General features: G+C 43.6%; 1 protein-coding gene across 2 annotated transcripts in view; it reads left to right on the plus strand.

Moving 5' to 3' along the window:
- The window catches only part of ADAMTS17 (ADAM metallopeptidase with thrombospondin type 1 motif 17), a 167,607-nt gene that overhangs the window by 21,247 nt on the left and 121,200 nt on the right, over positions 1-25,160 (plus strand). For both annotated transcript variants that reach the window (XM_035130683.3, XM_035130684.3), the window contains exons 4-7: positions 7,706-7,878; positions 16,206-16,289; positions 17,260-17,417; positions 23,064-23,107. In XM_035130683.3, coding sequence (XP_034986574.1) covers positions 7,706-7,878; positions 16,206-16,289; positions 17,260-17,417; positions 23,064-23,107 — 459 coding nt within the window. The remainder of the gene's footprint in view (positions 1-7,705; positions 7,879-16,205; positions 16,290-17,259; positions 17,418-23,063; positions 23,108-25,160) is intronic.

The following is a 25,160-nucleotide window of genomic DNA, read 5'->3' on the forward strand; positions in this document are numbered from 1 at the left end:
GATTCAATTTTTTAAAAAGAGAGTATGTTTTGTATTGCTGTTGCTTCCTTTAGTTACTTGGTCAGCACTCTGGGGACACTCTCAGGGACACTTTGAGAAGTTAGAGGGTGGTGAGCTAAGGCCCCACCTGCTCAGTTTCCCACAATGGACTCCTGGTAAGTTCCATGGCTATAACCATCTCTTCCTACACACACACACACACACACACACACACACACACACACACACACACAAGTTGGCAAGAGGGATGAGGGCAGAACTTGGCAGCTCAGGTTGCTGGTTGCTCATCCTCTACCTTAGTCATTCTGATTACTTGGGGTTCTTAAGCAACCTGAAAGCTGGTACTGTATTGAATTATCCCCAGTGGAGCAATCTCTCTCTCTCTCTCCCTCTCCACTTCATAAGAGAAGAATGCTGAACTTGCAGGGTCAGTGGGAGCTTAATCGTATAGCTTGGCTGTGTAAATTGACATCTCCTTACTCAGCAAATCTGCTGCCTGAGTAGTCCAAGGTATTTGCTTACATTACTAGGGATTACAGTGGAGACTACTTGTTAATAATGCAGTTGGGGACAGCACAGGGAAGTCTGCCCCTCCCCAAGAGTTGCAGCTGGGATCCCTTCTGGACTGTCTGCTGGTGGGATGGAGAATGGGATGCCAGCTATTAGTAGTAGCAGCAGTAAAGGTAAAGGTACCCCTGACCATTAGGTCCAGTCGCGGACGACTCTGGGGTTGCGGCACTCATCTCACTCTATGGGCGCTTACATATAAAATAGAAACAGCTAAAAGCAAAGGGGGCGGGACAATTTAATCCTATCTATCATCTATCTATCTATCTATCTATCTATCTATCTATCTATCTATCTATCTAATCAACTATTGATTACACACACACAATATCACTTAAAACATATAAATAGTTGCATGAAACATCACAGCAATAGCCCTTTCCTTAAAAACAGCCACTTCCCAAAAACCTGTTGGAATAAGAAAGTCTTCATTTGCCGGTGGAAAGACAAGGAGGGAGCCACAAGCTCTTTGCATATCACTATAATCAGGAAGGTGAATATTGATAGATTCAGGACGGGCAAAAGAAAGTGAGTCTTCACACACTGCATAGTGAAACTATGGAATTCAATCCCACAGGAGGCAATGATGGCTACCAACTTGGATGGCTTTAAAAGAGGTTTAGAGCATGGGCGTACCCAGGATCAAAACTAGGGGGGGCAAGGGGAGGGGCCAAGGCACGGAAGGGGAGGGGCCACAAAGTGGGCGGGAACGGCAAACTCGCGCTCCGCCGGGCTGTGCCCCTCCCTAGCAGCAGGGCTGGTGGGCGGAGGCGGAGCCCAGCCCAGCGGAGCGCGAGTTCAGCGTTCCTGCCCGCCGCGCCGCGCTCTCTGGTTCCCCGCCGCGCTTGGCCTTGCCAGAGGGCGCGACGGGGAGCTGGAGGGAGGGCGCAGCGCGGCGGGCGGGAACGGCGAACTCGCGCTCCGCCGGGCTGTGCCCCTCCCTAGCAGCAGGGCTGGTGGGCGGAGGCGGAGCCCAGCGGAGCGCGAGTTCGGCGTTCCCGCCCACCGCGCCGCGCTCCCTGGTTCCCCGCCGCGCTTGGCCTTGCCTGAGGGCGCGCCGGGGAGCTGGAGGGAGGGTGCGGCGCGGTGCGGCGGGAATGGCGAACTCGCGCTCCGCCGGGCTGTGCTCCGCCTCTGCCCACCAGCCCTGCTTCTAGAGTAGGGCAGCTGCCCTAACTTGCCGCATGGTGGGTACGCCCTTGGTTTAGAGCCAGGGGTCAGCAAACATTTTCAGCAGGACAGCAGTCCACTGTCCCTTAGACCTTGTGGAGGGCCGGACTATCTATCTATCTATCTATCTATCTAGGGGGTGGGGAACGAATTCCTATGCCCCACAAATAACCCAGAGATGCATTTTAAATAAAAGGACACATTCTACTCATGTAAAAACAAGCTGATTCCCGGACCATCCACGGGCCGGATTTAGAAGGCAATGGGGCAGATCTGGCCCCCGGGCCTTAGTTTACCTACCAATGGGTTAGCGTTAGACAAACTCATGGCAATGTGCTTCTGAATACCAGGTGCTGGAGGCTGCAGGAGTGGGGAGTGCTGTTGCACTCGGGTCCTGCTTGTGGGCCGCTGTGAGAACAGGATGCTGGATTAGATGGGACACTGGCCTGATCCAACAGGCTTTTCTTATGTTGCCATCATCACTGTTGCATTTTTCTATATATAAAATGTACCCAGTTTACTCTGTACTAGGGCTTATTTCAGGATGCTAAGGCTGATTATATCATGCAATTGGTTAAATAAATACTAAATAAACCTGGGGAAACGGTGCCAATCCCCACTTGGCCACCCATTTCAGTGAGGTGACTTTGGGCCAGTCACAAATTCTCAGCCTAATCTACCTCATAGAGGAGTTGTTGAAGATCATATGGAAGGGAGGGGGCCAATTTGAGCTCTTTGGAAGTATGTGATTATTGAATGAATGAATGAATGAATGAATGAATGAAAGTAAGTTTGCTACTCCTGCTTTGCATAAGGAAGGACCCTCAGTTCAGTGGGTAGAGCATATGCTATGCATGCAGAAGGGTCCAAGTGTCAGTCCCTGGCATTTTACCCAGCTCTGCAACATCACCATTTGAAATAGCCTTCGGTAATTATAATAATAATTTATTATTTATACTCCGCCCATCTGGCTGGGTTTCCCCAGCCACTCTGGGCAGCTCCCAACAGAACATTAAAAATACGATAAAACATCAAACATTAAAAACGTCAGATTTCGATGCTTGTTATGTACATTTCTCTGCCAGTCGGTCTGCTTGGGTTTTATGACTCTCATGCTTACACATCCGAGCTGCATGGTTTTTAACGCCCGTTTGGCTATTTGTTTATTTTAGCTTGGGGTTTCATTGGCTTCACAGAGGGAATACCATTCCAAGGTTCATAAATCAGATGATACTAGAGGAGAAAGGGGAGATATGCTGTTGTGGCTTCAGCCTTCTTCAGTGCTGCTGGAGGTTTTCAGAGAGCTTCCTCCTTCCATCTTGTAATGACTAGAGGCCATTCCAGTCCAACACAGGCCTGCAGGATCCTTTCAGCCCCACTAAAAGAATTCCAAATACTCTTGTTTGTGGCCATTTCCATCACTCTGTGGGAACATCTAAGGTCTGCCCAAGTCCCTGAAAAACATGGTTGAATAAACGACAGCCTGAGCCTCTGCATCAGTGCTGATCTTTATCCCATTTGGTGGAGGATCTGGGATCACTTTCCTCTAACTTCATTGTAGCTTTGGATTCTTGGGGTCACTTCTGCCGGCTGTCAGCCAACCCAGAGTGGTTTAACAGTCAACCTCTCTTCCCAGGAAACTCTGTACTAGGACTTAGTTCAGGATGAGAATTGTAATTCTGAGAGGGGAATAGGCGTCTTAACAACTCTCAGCCACCCCTCAACAAACTACAGCTCCCAGGATTCTTTGGGGGGAAAGCCATGACTGTTTAAAATGATATCATAGTGCTTTAAATGTTTGGTGTGAATGTGACCATTCTTCCTCTTTTACTTTGACACATTTCTTTTTGAAGGCTTGCTCATTGCCAGGCACAGTTTTATTTTATTTTCTTTCTTTTTTTTGTTGTGTCCAGCTCCAGCCGTACTTCACAGCAGTTACTCTGGGTTATGAGACCAGAATAACTCCCTCTCTGTCTCTCTTTCAACTTTCAAATAAAGGGAAAGAAATACAGTGTAGGGCTTTAACCATGGAGAATAGGTTGGTGGGAGAGAGAGAGAGAGGCAGTGGGAAAGAAGAGTGCTTGAAGGAACGTTCTGAAAAATTCCACAGAACTCTCCTCACACTTGCATCATCTGGTGAGGAACAAGTGGGCATTGGATGCAAAGGCACTCTGAATGCCAGCCGTCATGGCTGCCAACTCCCAGCATGCAGCTGTTCCTCTCCTCTTCCAGTTTGCCTCAGGTTAGTTGCCAACCGGCAAACCTTCTCCCACCTCAATAATGAAAATCTTTTGACAGCCAGCATCAACGGACAGCTCTTGAGTTTTTCCTCATACTGGGTCCCGTGAAACACTTCGTAGCTTATGAGCCAGGAGTTGGCGGTGGGGGTGATGTGAGCGGCAGAGAGGGGTGGCAGTGTTGGAGTGAAGTTGGACGTGCAGCTCTTTCAACACAAAACGTGAAGCTTCAGCCCTCCACTTGGAGAGCCCATATTCTGCTAAGCAAGGTAGCGAGCCATTTTGATGACTGCCAAGGGGGGTGTGAGGCAGCGATGCCCGGTTATCAGTTTGGAATCCTGGTTCTGCAGGCTTGAAAAGAAGAGAAAAAAACATAACCTTTTGCTCAGAATTATTGTATGGAGGAAGGGGAGAAACTCCAGCTGTATTTGCTTCCTGAACCCCTCAAATTGAGCAATAACTGCAGGAAACATAGGCCACATTCAAACCATAGGCTACATTTAAAGCTATACTATGATACCACTTTAAACAGTCACGGCTCCCCCCCCCAAAGTTTCTGGAACTGTACTTTAAGGGCAGTGATACCCCGAATTCCCTGGGGAAACGGATTGACCGTTAAACCCCTAAGAGAATTGTTGCCCTGGGAGGGAAACGGGGGCCTCCTACCAACTCTCAGCACCTTTTACAAAATACACCCTAGAGAATTATTGGGGGGAAGCCATGGCTGTTTAAAGTGGCATCATAGCAACCCTTGAAGACTTGCCTGGGCATCAGTACCTCAAATTAGAGGAGAATCCGGGGTGGCGGTACCCCCCCCCCCCGATTACTGTTGGAAGGCTGCATGGGGCGAGGGCAATAATTGGCCCCCAAACCTCTATTGAAACCCCACCCCTGGCCCGTATCTCATCCCCCGTGTCTGTTGGTGGGCCCTCTGCCTGGCAGAAGAGGGCAGTCTGGTCTCCAGCTGTGTATGGCTTTTGTTTAATTTGGCTGCCTATTCAGATCCACCCTTGTTCAGTGTTTGACTTGCATAGGGGATGGGGCAACTGTTCATAGGGGAAGGTTATGGAGGTGTCTGTGATTTGGGTTAAATTAGGAGGAGTCAGGTGTGGAACTTAAGGGGTTTCATTAAGGGCCGACGTATACCTTTCTTGTAATTTAATCACGGCAGGTCACAATTGGAATGACTGAGCAATTCTGAATTCTTATAGGTAGGTAGGTAGGTATACCAGTAGATAAGTGCAAAGGGTATTGTGTATTGTACAGAGATCCTTATTTCCTGTCGCTGCAGGAGAATTGCGCCTTGCAATGCTGTGAAGGCAAAAGTGTATGCTGTCACTGCCAGGCGACTAGGCCCAACACTCACTTGAACAGTTTATGGCAAATCCTGTAATGTTTAGCAGATCTTAGCAAGCTGCTTTTCCTCAATAGCGCTCATCCTCTGCTTCTTAAAACTGGCAACATTTATTGCTGGGCAAGAACTGAAAAGCATAAATACCCATCTCCTGAAGTGTAAAAGCTTTGTTCAGCCTCATTCAACATCTGAGTCCTGTATACATTTACTTAGATTTCTACATAAATCATTAGTATTTTTTGCCAGTCTATCGTACTAGCTGTGAGAACCAGGGGTGGTAAAAGGAAAAGGTTTTTTTTGGGGGGGGGGAGACTGAACAATTAGGATGGAATAAACTCATCCTCCTGGGTCAGGCCTGCACAACTTGTCACCTACAACAAACACAGCCCACAAACCATGTAATGAGGGCCAGTTGTCTCATTGTTTCGGCTTATTCAGGATGCTTCCAGATTTGAGTTTATTGTGGGTTCAGAGCTTTTCATGCATGCAAGTTTTTCCTTTCTTTTGCAATGTCCCTGCATTACTCTCTATTTAATCCCAGTTGAGAAAAACCTTTCTGTGCCCACTCTTTTCATGCCATGCAATATTTTATAAACTTCTATCCCTATCGCTAGTCTGAGCTACTAAGAGATTTTTTCTGGGTAACTGGAAACTGCCTCTCTCTCCCTTGAACCTGGACAAACCAGGTCTGATTCGAGTGGAGGTGGTCTTGCTGATGTTATGATGGAATTAAATTGCTAACCCTTTGCCAATAGAAGCCCTCCAACTTTGTGGAAATTTGCTGCTACCTACCCCAAACCTCTGTGAATACGGTGGGCTGTATATCTGGCTTAACAATAATCTATATCCTGTTTTTTGAACACACACACACACACACACGGATGCGGATTTGCCCAGGCAAGCCTAGTGGGATTAAGCCACTGGTGTGTAAATTGTTGTTATTCATTACCATCTTTAAGAAAAGTGAATATATGGTAGATCTTTATCACAATAGGGTATTTCCACAACATGCATTTTCTCTCTCTTTGCTTCTGTGTGTTTCTTTTTCTTTTTCAGGAGGAGGGTGTGTGGTGGCGTTCAATTTCTTGTCTGTTGCTTCAGTTTAGAAGCGGGGGGAGAAAACTATATTGAGTGATGATAGTTGGTGCCTTAGGCAGAAAAGCAATATAGCAGAACGGTTGCCAGACAGTTTGACAGAGGATGGACTGGATGTGAACAAATGCAGGCACTGACGAGACAGAATGGAAGTATGAATGAGGAGAAGGGTATTGGTTTCAGGTGTGCCTTGAGGGGCCCACAGTGGCAGCAGAGGCCGTGACCGTTGTGTTATTTAAAAGATCCTTGCTCAAGGGAAATGGGCAGCCTGTTTTGAGGCAATGAATATAGTTTTCTAGTCTGGTTAGGAAGGCAGAATCATAGAATTGTAGAGTTGGAAGGTCATCTAGTCCAATTCCCTGCAGTGCAGGAATCTCAACTAGATCATACACGTAAAATGTTCATCCAACGTCTGTTTAAAAATTTCCAAGCAAGGAATGTCCATGGGACTCTGTTTCACTGTCAAACAGCTCTTTCTGTCAGAAAGTTATTCTTGATGTTTAGTTGGAATCTCCTTTCTTGTCCCTTGAATGCATTGGTTTAGGTCCCTGCCTCTGGAGCAGGAAAAATAAGCTTGCTTCAACCTCCATGTGACAGCACTTTAGATGTTTGAAGATGGCTATCACATCTCCTCTCAGCCTCCTCTTTACCAGTCTAAGTTTACCCAGTTCCCTCAACTGTTCCTCATAAGGCTTGGTTTCCAGACCCTTGATTATCTTGGTCGCCCTCCTCTGCACATGTTCCTGCTTGTCAATATCCTTCTTAAATTTTGGTGCCCAGAACAGGACACAGTACTCCAGGTGTGGTCTGACCAAGACGGAATAGAGCAGGGCTATTCCCTATAGCTAAACTACACTGGGGAATTTAAAAGAGAATGTACCACTAAATATGGACTCAGCAGAACAGTTGTGGGAGCCAATGGAGATACCTCACCTAATCACTAGCTTGAGAAACCATGGTATATATGGTTGGAAGCCATGTCATGTGTCACTGGTTCTCAGCCAAGTCCATGGGTTGTGGTGAGCTAAGATATGTTTAGAGCAGACACACGGAAATTAATGGGCCTATGTAAGTCATATCTACAATTTTCAATAGGCTACATTCTCTCTCTGCTAGTGAAAGGGCTCCAGTTCCTAGTGGACAGATGACTTTGAATGTGGTACAACAGAGGAATCCAGTGCAACTATTGCAATAGTAGTGGAAACTTGTTGCTTCAAAGTTAAAGCATCAAAGGAGAATATTGTGCTAGAAAAGATGTTTGAACGTGTTGTTTGCTTTCTAGAAAAGAAGAGGCAAAAAAAGGCAAAGCTTACCAATGACTGGAGAGAGCGGAGGAATGCTATTCGGCTCACAAATGAATACACAGTGGAAACACTCGTGGTGGCGGATGCTGATATGGTCCAGTACCATGGGGCAGATGCTGCTCAAAGATTCATTCTGACTGTGATGAACATGGTAGGTTCACTTGGTTCCTTGAGATGTGTCTGCCTTCAAAACTAGTCCTATGTTTTGATGCTTAGTTTTTGTATTTGAGTTTGGGCTCTTTATACATTTTGATATGAAACATCTTAGACAGTTACCTCAGGTTACAAACACCTCGGGTTACAAACACTTCGGATTACAAACTCTGCTAACCCGGAATTAGTACCTCAGGTTTAGAACTCTGCCCCAGGATGAGAACAGAAATCGTGCGGTGGCGGCAGCAGGAGGCCCCATCAGCTAAAGTGGTACCTCAGGTTAAGAATGGTTTCAGGTTAAGAATGGACCTCCGGAACGAATTAAGTTCGTAACCCGAGGCACCACTGTAATTGCATGTGAGCTCTCTTTTCACAGCAATGAATCAAGTAATACTGATGGAGAGAAACGGTTCTTGCAACACAGAGTACTTCCTTAAGTTAACAACACAACTGCAACATTTAGGATGTCTACTCTAACCAATTCATTTTTGTGCTTTTTATATGATAATTCATTCCACAAAGACCTCTAATCTTGATTCCCCCCTACTTGTCTCCTAAACAGCACTAAATGTTGGCAAACCATATCATATCTTCTTGTTGCCTCATGGGTTTAGGGGTGGGAGAGAAATTTCATTTCAGTGCATCCCTACCTAATTTGCATTTCTCCAAACAATACACAAACCAAAATGCAGCTGTCCTTTGAAATTAGTACTCCTTCAAATTCTGTGTACAAAAATGTATGTATTAGGGCAGGCATCCCCAAACTGTAGCCCTCCAGATGTATTGGCCTACAACTCCCATGATCCTTAGCTAACAGGACCAGTGGTCAGGGAAGATGGGAATTGTAGTCCAAAACATCTGGAGGGCCGAAGTTTGGGGATGCCTGTATTAGGGGAAAGTGTGCCTAAGAATGCACATATTAGTGAAAATTGCATACAAAATTGCATAATTTTAATGAAAACTGCTTTTAAAAACGTGTATATTAGTAGAAATGTGCACTAATACACTGATGTATTTTCATGAGGTCTCTTAAATAAAAATTGCAAAGTGATGCAGATGTGAATTGCAATGTGAACTGAATTTAAGATTGGGGGGGGATGAGAAACTATGTGAAACTAAAATGGACAGATTTTCCCATCCCTACGGGTGGGATGGGAATATTGGTTGCCTCTGCAAGAATTATCTACCCCAGCTTCCTAACACAGCGTTATAAATGCCCTTCAGATTGTGTGGTATGTTCCACCACCTGCTTAGTCTGCATTTTGTAAGCAGTGTCTGCTTGGATTCTCTGTAATTTTTGATTCTTGTTAAGAGCACCAAAGAAGAGAAATTCATTAGGCTGCATCCAATGCTAGTTCTACTCAGAACAGACCTGCTGAAGTTATTGGAGATTGATAACTTCATTTATTAACTAGGACCATATTTTAAAAAGTCAAAATGCTCTCCTTCCCCAGGAAACTGAGGATGCCAAGAGTATGGGACAAGTTTATCTGCAATCCCTAAGATGTCCCCCTTTGCACCCCTTTATTTTTGCCCACATAAATGAATGGCTGCTGCTCTTATCCTGGGTAGGATCTGCTTAGTACCTCTGACAGTGCAAAAAAATAAAATATAATTGCCTCCCTTGCCTCTACTAACTACCCACCCTAATGTTAGTGTTAAATTACAGAGGTAGAACCTAGTTTTGCATTACAAATGGTCAATGAGAGCAATGATGAACTTCCACCAAGGCTTAAGGATGCAAAGAGTCATGGGTGTCTTCCTATGAATGTTGATAAATGTTCAGGTTTTGGCCTTGCAAAGTTTAGTTTCTTCTTTACTCCAACATGGCAGGACGAACAGCTGCTTCTAAAAGAAACCAGAATGTTAATTTTGGCATGTATGCCAGGATTTAAGCAAATAGAGCATTGCTGTCGGGGAGGGGGGCGGATTTATTAATTTGACTCCTTGCTATAAGGCATTACATTTACAGTCAAACCACAAAGTAAGACTTAAAATGGCATATTAGCACACTCATTATATTTATAGTTTTTTAAAAAATATGTATAAAAAGCTAGGATCTGCTTAAAGCAATTTAATATCTGTTTGTTGGGAAGGAAAGCCAACATTACAAAATATGGTTTTATTTTTGCAGCTGCTGAATGAGGATATGAATTTAGGGGTGGAAATAGATGCAACTTGAAAGAAAACAAAAATAAAAACTATTTCAAAAGACACAGATTGGATGATGGGCTCCTAAAGCCAAATCTCTGCTTTAAATGTCTTTTGAAAGCTTTGAACTGTGCCTTAAGACAACATTGACTTATGAATATATTGTTTTAAAAAATTAAATGTTCCAGGGAAACCATTATGGAGAAGTCTAGGTGCTTTCGTCTAGATCTGAGGGTCAGGTTTTGGTGGTGATGAGTGCTTTCTATGAAAGAACTAGGAGTTCAAATGCATATGGTCTGGCAGAATTATGTAGTACATTCCACCTGGGACCACAGGTGGAAAATTTCAAAAATCAAAGCCCCTTGCTGTAGAAAGCAAGTTCTAACAGCTGTCTCCCTGATTTGCTAGTTGTCTGTGTGCAGGAAGTGTTTTGTTTTGTTTTTGCTGTAGTCCTGATATTTGGGGCTGTTATGCCTATCAACCCTCAGCATTGGCTACGCTGACTGGAGTTGATTGGATTTGTAATCCCAAACCCTGGAAGGCACCAGGTTGGAGAAGGCTGGCTTGAGTCACTTGAAGGCTGGCTAGCATCTGTCTATCTCGGGAGACAATGGAGGAATGCACCTTTAGGGGTGAAGTCAAACTGTTGGAAGACTTGCTGTGGTTGCTGAGATGGGAGAGACATGTTTTTTTGCAGCTGAGGCAGATGAAGGTGTCCGGTTGTATTGCTGCTGATGCACCATTTCATTTCTTCTCTCTGTTCTGCTCCCAGTGGTCATTCCTCCTCTGGTCACTTCTGTGAATGCACAACCTGTCTGTCTCGAGGCTTTTTGGTCTTTGTAACACATCATATACATTGAGGATGCAGGGTACCTAAAAATAATAGTTATTACCCACATCATATTGTTTCAGCCATCCAGGAAAAGGGGGATGGATAATGTAATGTTAAAAATCCTTCTTCCTCTCACATCAAGCTTCCTCTCACATCAGAATGCCAAACGGCGCCTCAAGGAATAAAAGCCTTACTCCCAAAATAGAGATTAGTGTATTTTGAAGAAAAGAACAATTATTTCCGCATACAACTCTGCCTCGAAGATGCATCTGCAAGTGGAAAGACCAGGCTTAACAGGGCGATTTAAAATCCAAAAGGAAACTACAAAGGGAAGCCCAACATTATTCAAAAAATCTAACATATAAACTTTCCTTTTTAATAATGTTCAAGGGATCACTAATTTCATGTTACTGCTTGCAGCTTCAGGAGGCTCTTAAATTAATCACATGGTTTAGCAACAGCTGCAGCCACACTAAGAATATACATTTACAATTTCTTAAGTCAGCCTGTGGTCTTTCTTGAAATAGAGGCAAGTTCATTTCAAATCCAAGAAGAAAGTATATATTTGAAAAGTAATTATTTAGGTTAACCAAACAGCAGATTATTTTTAACATCACTGTTCCATAGATTTCAATATCTGGGCAGCCTCTTACCACAAAGGTCTTAGAAAGTCACTCTTAAGTTGTAGATCTGTTCTTCCATTAGGTACATCTGAAGATGACCAAAATTTGATATAGTTGGATATACTAATTACTAGTAGAGTTGCAAAGCTAGCATTATTTGTCAGTATTTTGGGAAGAGCAGGGTTTTCCTCTTGGTTGCTCAACAACCTTCTGCCAGCAAAACAAGTACAGTATATTGTCCGGCTCCCACCCCAGAATGCAACAACAGTGGCACTTAACTTCAGAGTAAGAAACAGATCTTTGTTCAGGCACAGTATGAAGCACAGGTCCAGGAGTTGTGAGGGTACATGAGGAAGACGAGTGATCCACAACGAGTGACACGCCTCTTCCTCCAAGCTCGTAAAGGGTGAGTCTGCTTTATGCGCACCTGTAAACTCCTCCTTTACAGAGTTCCAGAAAAACGTCTACTTCTGCTTCATTGACTATGCAAAAGCCTTTGACTGTGTCGACCACAGCAAACTATGGCAAGTTCTTAAAGAAATGGGAGTGCCTGATCACCTCATCTGTCTCCTGAGAAATCTCTATGTGGGACAAGAAGCTACAGTTAGAACTGGATATGGAACAACTGATTGGTTCAAAATTGGGAAAGGAGTACGACAAGGTTGTATATTGTCTCCCTGCTTATTTAACTTATATGCAGAATTCATCATGCGAAAGGCTGGACTAGATGAATCCCAAGCCGGAATTAAGATTGCTGGAAGAAATACCAACAACCTCAGATATGCAGATGACACAACCTTGATGGCAGAAAGTGAGGAGGAATTTAAGAACCTTTTAATGAGGGTGAAAGAGGAGAGCGCAAAATATGGTCTGAAGCTCAACATCAAAAAAACCAAGATCATGGCCACTGGTCCCATCACCTCCTGGCAAATAGAAGGGGAAGAAATGGAGGCAGTGAGAGATTTTACTTTCTTGGGCTCCTTGATCACTGCAGATGGTGACAGCAGTCACGAAATTAAAAGACGCCTGCTTCTTGGGAGAAAAGCAATGACAAACCTAGACAGCATCTTAAAAAGCAGAGACATCACCTTGCCTACAAAGGTCCGTATAGTTAAAGCTATGGTTTTCCCAGTAGTGATGTATGGAAGTGAGAGCTGGACCATAAAGAAGGCTGATCGCCGAAGAATTGATGCTTTTGAATTATGGTGCTGGAGGAGACTCTTGAGAGTCCCATGGACTGCAAGAAGATCAAACCTATCCATTCTTAAGGAAATCAGCCCCGAGTGCTCACTGGAAGGACAGATCGTGAAGCTGAGGCTCCAATACTTTGGCCACCTTATGAGAAGAGAAGAATCCTTGGAAAAGACCTTGATGTTGGGAAAGATGGAGGGCACAAGGAGAAGGGGACGACAGAGGACAAGATGGTTGGACAGTGTTCTCGAAGCTACGAACATGAGTTTGACCAAACTGCGGGAGGCAGTGGAAGACAGGAGTGCCTGGCGTGCTATGGTCCATGGGGTCACGAAGAGTCGGACACGACTAAACGACTAAACAACAACAAACTCCTCCTAAGCAGGTGCAACTGATCCCACCTACAACAGTGACACTTTGTTCATGGTGACAACGCTGTGTCCTGTCCCCCTGCCTCCAGCTCCTCTTGTTCAGCATCTCCCTGCTACCTAATTAATCTCTGCACACCTCAGGAGTGGGGCAGTGGGGAGAGCTAGTAGCTCTGCTTCCCCATCTGTGACACCTGGAGTTACAAGGGGTAGGTTCCCACCCTTCATCTCCAGGTGCCTGTTATCCTGCCCTCCATCAGGTCTATCTCCATCCTCCTCCTCTTCTGTTTGGGACTGCCGTGGCATGCCTAGTCCTGATGGGACTGAGGGATTCATGGCATATACTGCTATGTGACTTTAACGTAGTGCTACAATGGACCCAATATCATACCAGTCTTCAACTTAAGGAGCAGAAATATCATTATGTCCACATGGTGCCCTATGTATTCAGGCATCATTTCCTGCCCTCATCATTAGTTTTTCCTGGTGTTGCCAGGCACCAAGCCCAGTGAGGACCTCTAAGGCAGCGGAGTGCAGCCAAGCAGCTGGAACTCACTCATGAGGCAGGAAATTGCCAGCCACCACTGCCTATCAGAAGCAGCCAGTGCTTATTTCTTCAAGCATCTTGTAGGCATCAATACCTGTTAAATGAATACCTTCAGCTATTAGGTAGCTCAGAGACCGTCCATCTTCTGTATTCTCAGGGGCTGTTCTAATATCCTTACAGTTGTTCAGAAGCCAAAAGTGTACTTTGCAGCACAAAACAAACTGCTAGGCATCTATGCTTACTGAAATCTTCTTGATCCACTGGGCATCCCTTTCTAGATTGCTCTGCGGGTGTCGGCATTGCCCGATAGCAAGCAATCAAGTTACAGAAAAGACAGACGTCTCATCACAACACAATACTCTAGGATTTATGCAACACAAATTTGTGCTTTGAATTTAGTTCCCTTTGTTCGTGGGGAAGAGCATAATTCGAGATGTACAGAAGATGCTTAAGATGTGCAAATATTTCTTGTTCCTCCAATTTTTGAATGATTGATATATTCTAACATGAGGTATCTGTGCAACCAAGGAATGGGAAATACAGTTCTGGGCTTAATTACATATCTGTAAAAGAGTTGAACTGTCTAGCTGGCATGTACAGTCTGGAGATCACCATATAAACTAGTTTCCTGCTGCGTTTTTGAGCTTCCTAACTTAAGATTGTGCCATTCTGTACTCACTCATATTTCTATTCTCTTATACTGCACATGAATAACTCAAGGAAATTGCTTTTCCATTCTATTTCCTGAAGTCCAAAATGCACCATTATTTAGTTTTGCTTTCTGATAGCACTGTTCTCAGTATTTTTGACCTGCATAAACCACAGTCTTTCAACTTATTTCAATGACTCTAAAATTATATTTTGACCTCAGTGTTCCCTTTGATTATAGTGCCCAACCATCCATTTCCCTCAGAAACATCTATCTTTTTTTCCTTCAGCTGCCTTTTCAATGCCTGGTGTTTTGTTTGGTTTTAAACCCATATATTTTCTTTTTAGCCCTTGGAGAGCTTATTAAAAATTTTTTGTTCCTTCTTAGGAAGAGCTGCCTGTGGATATGCAAGTTATCAGATGAGTCAAATTTAAGGAACATGTGCTTAGCATTTGTGTACATAAGAGAGCTGGTTTGGTTTACTATGTCGGGGCTGGCAGATGTGGAGTCAAATCCTAGCTCTGGATTCACAAGGAAAGGCACAATATTTTAAACCGGGGGGGGGGGGGGGCTCTATTGCACAGGTATCACAGATTGTACAGGCAGAGGAGTTTGTAGAAACTCTGAACACAGGATTTGGGCCTGTGAGGCTGCAACAAATTCAGACGCTAGTGCTACACTTCTGCCTGACAAAAAGCACTCCCCCACCAAAGCTGTTTGGGTGGGTGCAGATTTATTATACAGTACCTCCCAGCAAAGTAACACTTTCTCTTTGACTTAATTTGGGCCAGAGATGGATTTAGGGCTGGTGTGGGTGGTTCCCCTGCGCAGGGCACTAAGCTTGGAGGGGGAGCAAAATAATGCCATCACCACTTATATTTATATGGGTACCTACTGAGAAGATCAACAATAAAGCAATGGTACCAAAAGGAATTATTGTTAAAATAGAAATATGTTTTGTGAGGAGGAGGAGTCCAATTTCGTCCTCGCTCAGGGCGCCATATTGCCGAATTCCATCCCTATTTGTGGCACGGTTGCCGAAAAGACTGGACCCCACTGTTTATTTATTTATTATTTAATCCTTCATTAGAAATCTTAAAACAGCGTCCGTAGTCTGGTGTCTTAGAACTTTGAATTAGTTGCTAGTCACTAGTGAGTTGTGAGCCAAACCTGGGTTACAGTCTCCCCTAAATACAGGTAGGTAGCCGTGTTGGTCTGAGTCAAAGCAAAATAGAAAAAAATTCCTTCAGTAGCACCTTAAAGACCAACTAAGTTTTTATTTTGGTATGAGCTTTCGTGTGCATGCACACTTCTTCAGATACCAAGTATGAGTGCATGCACACGAAAGCTCATACCAAAATAAAAACTTAGTTGGTCTTTAAGGTGCTACTGAAGGAATTTTTTTCTATTTTGCTCAGTCTCCCCTAAAGTGCATTGCCCGAGGGCTACAGCTGCCATTTTCATTTTATCTTAAAGAGAGGTGAAGTAAAGTAAGCAGATTGATTCTTGTCAGGCAGAAGTTAGGTTGGGGAAGACCCATAGCTCAGCCGTGCAGCATCCGCTTTCCATGCATAAGGTCCCAGGTTCAATCCCTGGCATCTCCAGGTAGGGCTGGAGTGTACTAGCATGAAATCCTGGAATGCTACTGTCAGCCGTGTGGGCAGTACAGAGCTAGGTGGATCAGTGGTCTGATCTGCTATAAGGCAGCTTCCTGTGTTTCTGTAAGGCTGTAAAAACTACTGAGATATGTGCATGAAGCTATTTGCTTGAAAAATAGTATGCAAGTTATTGAAGTACTGTTAATGGAATTAAATTCTTTGTATTTGTGGCAAGTAGTTTAGTATGTTAGGTCATGGTCATTAGATTATTTGCTGAATAAATAGCAGAGAAACATTTTTGTTTTAGTTAACTTCTTTCAGTGGAATGATATTCTGAGCTTGTTGTCTGTTGCTGCCTTTGTTCAGGTGTACAACATGTTTCAACACCAGAGCCTTGGAGTTAAAGTCAACATTCGAGTGACTAAGCTTGTCCTCCTTCAAAGCCGTCCTGTAAGTTGCTGACAAGCTGCTGTGGTGGTGTTTTTATTTTGTTCAAAACAACTGTTTGAAATTGTATAATTTGATATGATAACCATTAAATGATAGATGGGTTAAATAAAACAGCAGTGGACAGATTGCAGAGTTCCACAACCCACGTGCCGTAGCCATCTTTGGTGAGGTCCCACCCCACCCCCACCCCCCGAAGTGAGGAAGTGCCAGTTTACCTGAAATTGACCTGTATCCACTGGTGGGCTGCAGTTAATTTTTGCCCCAAGTCTGGAAGCCCACATCCTCATATTGCGACGTCACATGTAGGCCAACTCTCCTTGCTAGATTTGGCTTCCTCTCATCCTTAAGATTGACTACTTTTGATATATGATATATGATATATTTATATATGCTCCTAGGCAGAGTAGGGTTAGAGCAAAGTCTGAAGAAATCTAGTGGAGTAGGGATGGAGTGTGGAGAAATCTGTCAGGGCACAGGCACAGCCATGGCAGAATCTGGAAACCAGGGACCAAAACTAGGGTAGACCCTGGTAGAGTATGGGCAGAACTGTAGAGAATCTATAGGGTCATGGGTGAAGCTTCCCCAGAAATGATTTTGCAGATCCCAGTGCTGGTTACTAGATAGAACATGACTTTATTGGTTGGGCTGCTAAAATACTGCTTGGCAATCGTCATCCCATTGCTCCCTGTACTAGTGCAAAGTGAAAATGCATCCCCTCTGCTTTTGCAGCAGGATTTCTTTCCCATGCAAAGTGGTCCTCTAGTCTAGGCAGCCGCCTACGTGAAAGCTAGCCCTGGTAGAGTTATTCCTCCAGCCCATATTAGTTGCCCATATGTTGTCCACATTAGTTTGCCGTGAAAGATTCTTGGTTCATGTTCTACTGATGGCCAACTCATTGCTTGCAGATTTGCCACCTGGGTTGATCCCCTCCCTGCTTTGTGTCTCCTCAATTCCTCTTTGTTTCCTGAAGGCCAAGCTGTCCATTGGGCATCATGGGGAGAGGTCCCTGGAGAGTTTTTGCCATTGGCAAAATGAAGAATTTGGTGGCGCAAAGTACCTTGGAAATAATCAGGTGCCGGGAGCACGAGATGACACCCCTCCAGTGGATGCTGCTGTCTTTGTCACCAGGTAGTGATCTCAATTCCTATTGATTGATGCCCTCCAAGACTGGCTTTTTTATTTTAGGTGCATCCTGCAACATGTTCTTGATACAATAATAGTTGCATTACTGATGGTGGATTTGTTCTGCTTTAGTTTGTTTTGTGGTGCTTCCTCAATGCTGCCACATTATTTCTGCCTGGAGGGGCTATAGGACATCAAAAGCGTGACAAAAATACAACAGAACATTTCTGGTATGAAAAGTTACCAGATTTCAGCAGGACATTGTGGGATTGGAAATAAAGCAGTGTGATTGCCCCCAAACATTTGTGGGCATAAGTAGTATTAAAAGCAGGATCACGTGTGACTGCCCTGGTATAATCATGAGCACAGGTAATCATGAATGAACAATAAAAAGGAATGTCTAGCGGAACCCACTGATGACTTGCACTGGCTCTAGGTTCTGAGAGGCTCTCCGACAAGATGCTGTCATTTGGAGAGATGGAAAGAGATTCTTAAAACAGTGCCTACCTATCCCAGAGTGCTGTATGCAAGAGATATCCATTTACTCTTTGCTCCTCACTGGGGACTTGGGCAGGGTCTTTCATTCTGTGTTGTGTCCAAAGAAGCTGGACTCCTCCTTGCTGTTTCTGTCCTGCCCTAGTGGAAAGTGGAAATGGCTGAACTATTGGCACAATGGGCTTCTTGCTCATCACTTATCCTTATTAAATGCCCAGCACTGTTATCAAGCATTGGCCATTATCAATAGCAAAACCACTCTTCTCCTTCTCTTGCACTGGCTTCTATTCATCTGCAGTCTCTTTGCTGCACCTCCTCCTTTCACTCCCACTTCCTTTCCCCATTGCAGTGCATGTCTCACCCCACTGTTATTCTCTGCCAGGTTGAATAGTGCTGCATCCTTAGCTTGGTCACCCTGCTTCATCCTTCCTAGCTTATGTTCTGGTCAGACTGCCAACACCTTAGCATGCTGGAGAGGAAGCTTCCCTGACCTCTCCTCGCAGCAGTTTTATTGTAAACAAGAGACCTCAAAGCTTGGTGGGACAGCTTACTTTGCTTAAGATTCACAGAAAACTTAGTTGAGTTACTGAAACTGAGTTTAAACAAATATTATGTTTTTAAATGGTTCGTATGTATATTTGGTAAACCCTTTTACGTGAAAGGGTCACAATATTTCCAAAGACATATGCCAGCCAGATGGTGGGATGGGGAGAGCCATATTTTTTTCCCTGTGTTGCATTTCCCCCTCCTTCATAATCCACCCTTGGTGTCGACATAACTATTCATTTTTAAGATTCAGGGTGATTTGCAAACCAAATACAATTAAAATAAAAGAACAGTTTTAAATGGTCAATAGAGCCTCATGAAACAAAGTTGAAATCTTATCACAGAATTAACAGCTGAGCTTAAAGTCCCTACAGGATGCGAGAGGTCTTGTTGTTTAGTCATTTAGTCGTGTCCAACTCTTCGTTACCCCATGGACCAGAGCACGCCAGGCAGAGGAGAGGTCTTAACCAACTTCAAAAATATCAAATGGGGCTGGTCTAATGCACGTTCTTCAGCAGGAGGATCCTCAGTGAGGTTGCCACTGCTGAAAAGTCCTGACTTATTACAGTCCAATTTCAGAATCCCAAGGCACATGGATCAGGGCCCCTGTGATTATTGCATATGGACCCCTTTGGGTAGCATTGCTGGAGAAGCAGAGTATAGAAATTGCAAAAAAAAGTGAGAGCAGGTGATACCTTAGATTCCCAGATTTACCTGTGCTTTAAATTAGTTAGCACCCTTGCTTCAAAATGTAACATTACATTTACATTACATTACATTACATAATGTAAATTAATTAACACTCTTGCTTCAAAATGAGGTTAAGTGCTAACCTCTTGTTCTTCTTTGAACCCTGTAGCTGAGGTGTGATGGGATTCTCTGATTTCTCTCCCCACTTCGATGTGAGCTTTAACACACACTCAAGCACACAATATAATGTTGAGAGGGGCAGCAAAGGTCCAGTATTTTACCTATTCTCCTTCCTTACCCACTGGGTTGATTTACCAAAGGGAATGCCACATGTACTTAAGCATTTGGAGCAGCTGGTCACACAGGGAAAACTTGGGACACCCTCCAAATTATATGGATTTGGAGAAGTTTACAGAAGTAATAATAGATGGGGCGCTCCAGCTGCCACTGGTTTGGATAATGGACTCAAAGATTAGCTCATTTTGTGAGAGAATTGGGCATCATACCAATGCAGGGCTTCAGCAAAACCACATCCACCCTGCAAAATAAGCCAGCGCTGTGTTGCCACAACCTTTCCCTTCCTGTACTGTATATCTTTTTGCCTTTTCTTGGGTCCTGTTTGAACTTTCCCCTGCATAGGAAAGGACAGTGTGTCAGTTGGAAGATTTCTTGGCTCAACTCTTTTTGGTTTCTATGGCACAAAAGTTAGCATTTTCAGCTAGGTGCTGCAGGCTTCATCATTAAACGTTGGCTTTCAAAGTGCATGTATATGTCCCTGGATGCTCCCCAGTGTGTCCAGTTTGGAAGGGCTAAGCCAGGAAAAAGCAGGAGCTGGTTTTTCAACAGCTGCAGCTGCTAGAGTTAGCATAAGAACTAAGCTCTTAAGGGTCAGCCTCTAAAAAGGAACTTTTTTTCTGGATTTTGTGCAAAAGGCTATGTTTGTTTGGGCAATGGAGGAGCCAAATGCAGCTTATCTCTGGGAAGCTGTATTTTAAATTTCTATTTATGTGATTGCACCCCACCTTTATATCATGTTGTAACATAAGAAAAGCCAAGGCAATCTAGACCAGCATCCTGTTCTCACAAATGCCCCTGGGAAGTCCAAAAATGGAATTCTCCCCAACTGTGATTCCCAGCAGCTGGTCTTCAGAGGTATACTGCCTCTGACAGTGGAGGCCCAACACAGTAGTCACCAGTAATAGCCGCTGATAGCTTTATCCTCAGTGATTTTCTCTAATCCTCCTTTGAAGTCGTGCAGGTTGGTGGCCAACCCTGCCTCTTCTACAAGGGAGTTCCAAAGTTTAACTATGCACTTTGTTTAGATGAAGGGCAGTAGTAGTAGTAGTAGTAGTAATAATAATAATTTCACCTTTGCCCATTGCTTTCTGCAAGCTGTCCTGAAGCTAGAGGGTGGGGGCACAATTAAAATGGTTTTCTGAAGGATGAAGGAAAAGTTTTCATAGGTCTGTGCAGAAACTACCCTGAGATATTTCCCTAATCTTATCAGAAATTCTTCTTTTGCTGCCCTTGAAGTTCCACAGATGTTTCTCTTCTGCAATAATTAAATTCACCTCAAAATGTCAGTTCTGGTGAGATTTGCCAGTAATTCTATGCTAATTGCTGAAAAAGAACCTTTATTTGATGTGCTCCTTCCTTCCTTCCTTCCTTCCTTCCTTCCTTCCTTCCTTCCTTCCTTCCTTCCTTCCTTCCTTCCTTCCTTCCTTCCTTTCCACCACACCTCTCTACACTGAGCTCCCTGTATCTTATCCCTCTCCCTCTGCACTGGCTGCTACTGGATCTGATCCAGTATAAGGCAGCCTCCTTATGTGGTCCAGCCCTCTTTACCACCACATTCAGCTGTGTGCATATATATGGCCTCTGAGCCATTCTATCACAGAATATGGCTAGTGGTGGACCAGGGTTCAAATCTTTGTTGTTATGAGCAATGGCCAGCAGATAGGCTAGGGATTTTGCAGCTGAATCAAGTTAAGATTGTAGATGTGGAAATGCATTTTTGTAATGCTCTCACACTCTTGCACATACGGACATAAAACACCCGTCTATAAAAAGCTAGGACATTAGGGAGAAAGGTTTGGCATAGTTTTGTAGGCTACTAGTGGAGATTAGTGTAGACACAGCTCATAATTCTACCACCTCAGTCAACCTCCTCATTCTGCATAATGTAAATACTCAGCTAGCTGGCTACATTTTCTTTTTCTGCTCCCCTTCCCGCTGCCACTTTAAGAGCTCCCCGCTGGACCATTTGGTGTTGAGGGATAAGATGATTTTGCAGTCCTGTCAATCAATCACAGCTGTCTAATTTTGCTGCACTGTTTTCTAGTGTGGAGCAGTGGCATTTAGAGGGGAGCATCCAGGGAATTGCCTGGAACCACCAGCTCCCATTGTCATAATTTTGGTACCAGAGTGCAAGAGGGAGAAATGTCGTGTTTTTATTTGCTAAGCTAGCAAGCCCCTTAGGGGAAGAGGCTTTTCCAGCCGTGGCCTCCCGCCACTTACTCAAAGTTCACAATAAAAGCATCTGTTTGATTTACCAGTTTATATAACATAATAAATCCTTAAATAAACTTCTGTCGAGCTGGCTCTGGGAACTCCTGTGAGGGTGCTTGCGCCAGCTGGGTCAAGAGCAGAATGTCATCAGCCGCCTTGTGGAAAGGCTTGTATTTCAAGCATTTAGATGCAGTAGAGCAGCCCTGGATTCCTTTGGTTCACTGGTAGCAGCTTAAGAGTTTCTTTTGCTTCAGCCTGAATTAAATCTTTTTTGATGACTCTCCTGAAAGAGAAGCCTGGAGATGGCTTTGGGGAGAAAGAAAAATGAAAGCAATGGATTGACAGTGTGCATTTAATAAATTTTAGTTATGATGCATTGAATCGCCAAGTTGTAAAGATGGGCAGAGCATGGTTAGTGCACTAGGAATGGATCTGGAAACATTTTAACTGTATGGTCAAAGTTGGGTTGGAGGGATTGATTCTGCGAGTTTGCAGCAAAAGCTGGCCTTGGATAGTGCCAGCTGGATGTCACAACAATATGCCTCCTTTCCCAATCCCTGGAGCAACTGTTTTTAAAAACCCAGCCAGATGGGTGGGGTAAAATAGTAAGAATAATGCTTTCTAAACATATTAGTAGTTTATTCCATTTTATGAAACAAACAGCATACAATAGTTAAAGGGAAAGTTCAAAAACATTAGAACATTACGTTCATAGCTTGAAATTCTCAAACATCTCAAATATTTTGGTTTTGTTAAAAATTAATTGGAACAAAGTAACGAGGTGGGTAAGTCCACCTAAAGCCAGAGGACTCTTTTTTTGTCCTGAGGGCTGCATTCCCTCTTGGTCAGCCCTCTGAGGGGCCACATACTGGCGATGGGCACAAGCAAGGCGGAAGTAGGCATGGCTATCTACTTGCCCATGCTCAAATACAGCACACACATCCAGCGTATTTTCTTGTACACTCAAGCATGCGGGCACACGTGCGCACACAAAACTTGGACAACATTTAATGGGGATTAAACAGATTGACAGAGGATCAGTTCTAGCAGGGCTCTTCTGATGTCTATATACACTCATGCGCCTGCACACTAACTCTCTCCTGCCCCAGCAATTACGTCATGGGGGAGAGCATTTCAGACCAAATTGCTGTGGGGAGGGTGACCTCAGAGACTGCAGCTGCGGAGAATGCCCCTGAAAATGCCACCCACTCCCGGGTACCATAATTAAATTTAGAAAGGTTTTCTATTCGCTCCGATAGAGCAGTTTTTCAAAGCCTTATCACTGTGTGTTTAGTGCATATATAAATGTGCAAGACTGCATTCAATGGTTTTATTATATGTATATGCTTATTTTAATGAATATGTTGTGCATCATAGCCTTTCATCTTTTTAATTGCTGTTTATTATTTTTAGGACAGATTTTTGTGTCCACAAGGATGTGCCCTGTGACACTGTGGGTAAGTAACTGAGTGATTACATTCCATTTTTATGAGGGTTAGTGAAACCAAGGCACTTAAGATGGTGTTGGAATCCAACTCCCATCAGCTCCAGCCAGCATGGCCAGTGGTAAGGAATGATGGGAGTTGTAGTCCAACAATATCTGGAGAACCACAGTTTGCCCAGTTCTGATCCATATTGCCTTTATTTTATATGTGGAGTTTTCTGACCAAGCTCAGAAACCACTGTCACTAATTCCAATGCACATAAAACATTATAGATAACTTGCAACTTACGTGCATTTAACTTGTGCGCATTTAGCTTTACCTGCTTGGCAATAATTATAAAAAAAAATTAAAGGGAGCAGAAAGAGGGTTGGGCATGCGGGCAAAAAAAGTTTGGCAATGTCACCCACCATTTAACCCAATGTGTTTTGACGCAGGGTAACCCCAGCGTAAGTTGACTCGCCTGTACGTAATGCATTTGCATATTCATATTTATTCCCTCAACTTTTTCTACACAGTGTGCTAGACCTGGCAATTGATTCATCTTTGCTTAATTGGTTTGACCTTGTGACACTGGAAATTGTAGAACTGTGGAGTGAAGCTGCTAAAGCGATCAGCATCTGGGTTAACTCTTGCTAAACTGAACTATTCTTCATTGTAAATAAGAAATGAATGTCCTAAAACTGCAGCTTACAAGGAATAAATCAGAGTACTTTGAATGAAAATGCAAGGCAATTAAGGGAAAAAGTAATGTTCTTTAAGAATATCATGTACTTCTAGAGCCAAAGCCTGATAATCATCTATGTCCCATAGACTGGGAGTGGGGAGCATTTTTTCAAGCTGCCTTGGGGATTCTAGAAAGGTCAAATATAAATGTTTTAAATAATAACATGTGATAGTTGAGGACTCATAGTTGAGTATAGAGTATTTATGGTATAACTTACATAGTTCAGTTTAGTTGGGTAGGAGCAAAACTCCAGTCCTTAGAAATATGTATTTTGTGTGAAGACTTTAATGCATGTTTTGGAGAAGTAGATATTTTTTCAGCTTTAATATTTCCCTGCCATACCTGCTTTCTGTTAACATTATAGCACTAAGCATATTTTCTCAAAAGTAAGTCTCTCTGAATTCACTGGGATTTATGCCCCCCAAAAGTGTGTTTAGGATTATAACTGTAGACTTTATCAAATACTCAGTTTGTGTTTGCAGATTTTAGTACAGTCATAAATGGGAGGAATTTGGAAACTTCCACTAGTGACTAACTAACTTTTTATGTACAGTACCTGCATGTATCATCAGTTGTAAGCATGGTTAGCTTAAAACTATCCAGCTTCAGTAACTATGGTTGAAAGTTAGCCTTTCTGAAACTAAGCAATTTGGTCTGACGTCAGTATAAGGCATCTTCTTATGTTCCTAATGAGCTCAATTCCCTCTTCAGCTGCCCAGAGAACTTTTATGTTAAGTTTCAGCGCACAAATAACATAAATTAATTAATTTTAAAATGATGGCTAGGCACAGTGGCCAGTGTTTCTGTGTACCGGTATTCTCCATTCAACTTGTATTAACCCAGATATATCTAATGATCCAGATTCTGCACAAACCGAAGTATTTTCTTGGAAGCTGTGCTTGCTGGAGAGAGAAAAAAATGGCACCAGGCGGCTTGCATTTGTATTTTGGCAGGGTGTGCTTGCTGGAATGGACTGCTCAGGGAATGGAATTCAACTGCCAAGGTAGCTTTGAAGGTTACATAATGACTCAAGCAAGCTCAAAAATAGGGGGGGGGGAATATGTAGGTATGTATATGCGGGATAAGACTGTGCTGGCCCCTCCAAGAATCAGAACAACCACATTTGTGTTGGAAAGAGTCTGCTGGCACTTAGTGTATTTGCTCAATTGGTTACCTGGCCGCAAAGGACAGCTGAATTCTTTCTTTATTTGAAAAGAGAGAGAGAGAGAGGAGGATTTAATGGGAAAGGCATGCAAATTTCTAGCAATAGCATTGTAAGCAGCAAAGAACCCACAGCCTCGCCCGCCCCGCCCCCCCCCCCCACTGAAATGCAGGCGGCCT

The sequence above is a fragment of the Zootoca vivipara genome, chromosome 13 (assembly GCF_965207765.1).
Source record: "Zootoca vivipara chromosome 13, rZooViv2.hap1.1, whole genome shotgun sequence".
Lineage (NCBI taxonomy): Eukaryota > Metazoa > Chordata > Lepidosauria > Squamata > Lacertidae > Zootoca > Zootoca vivipara.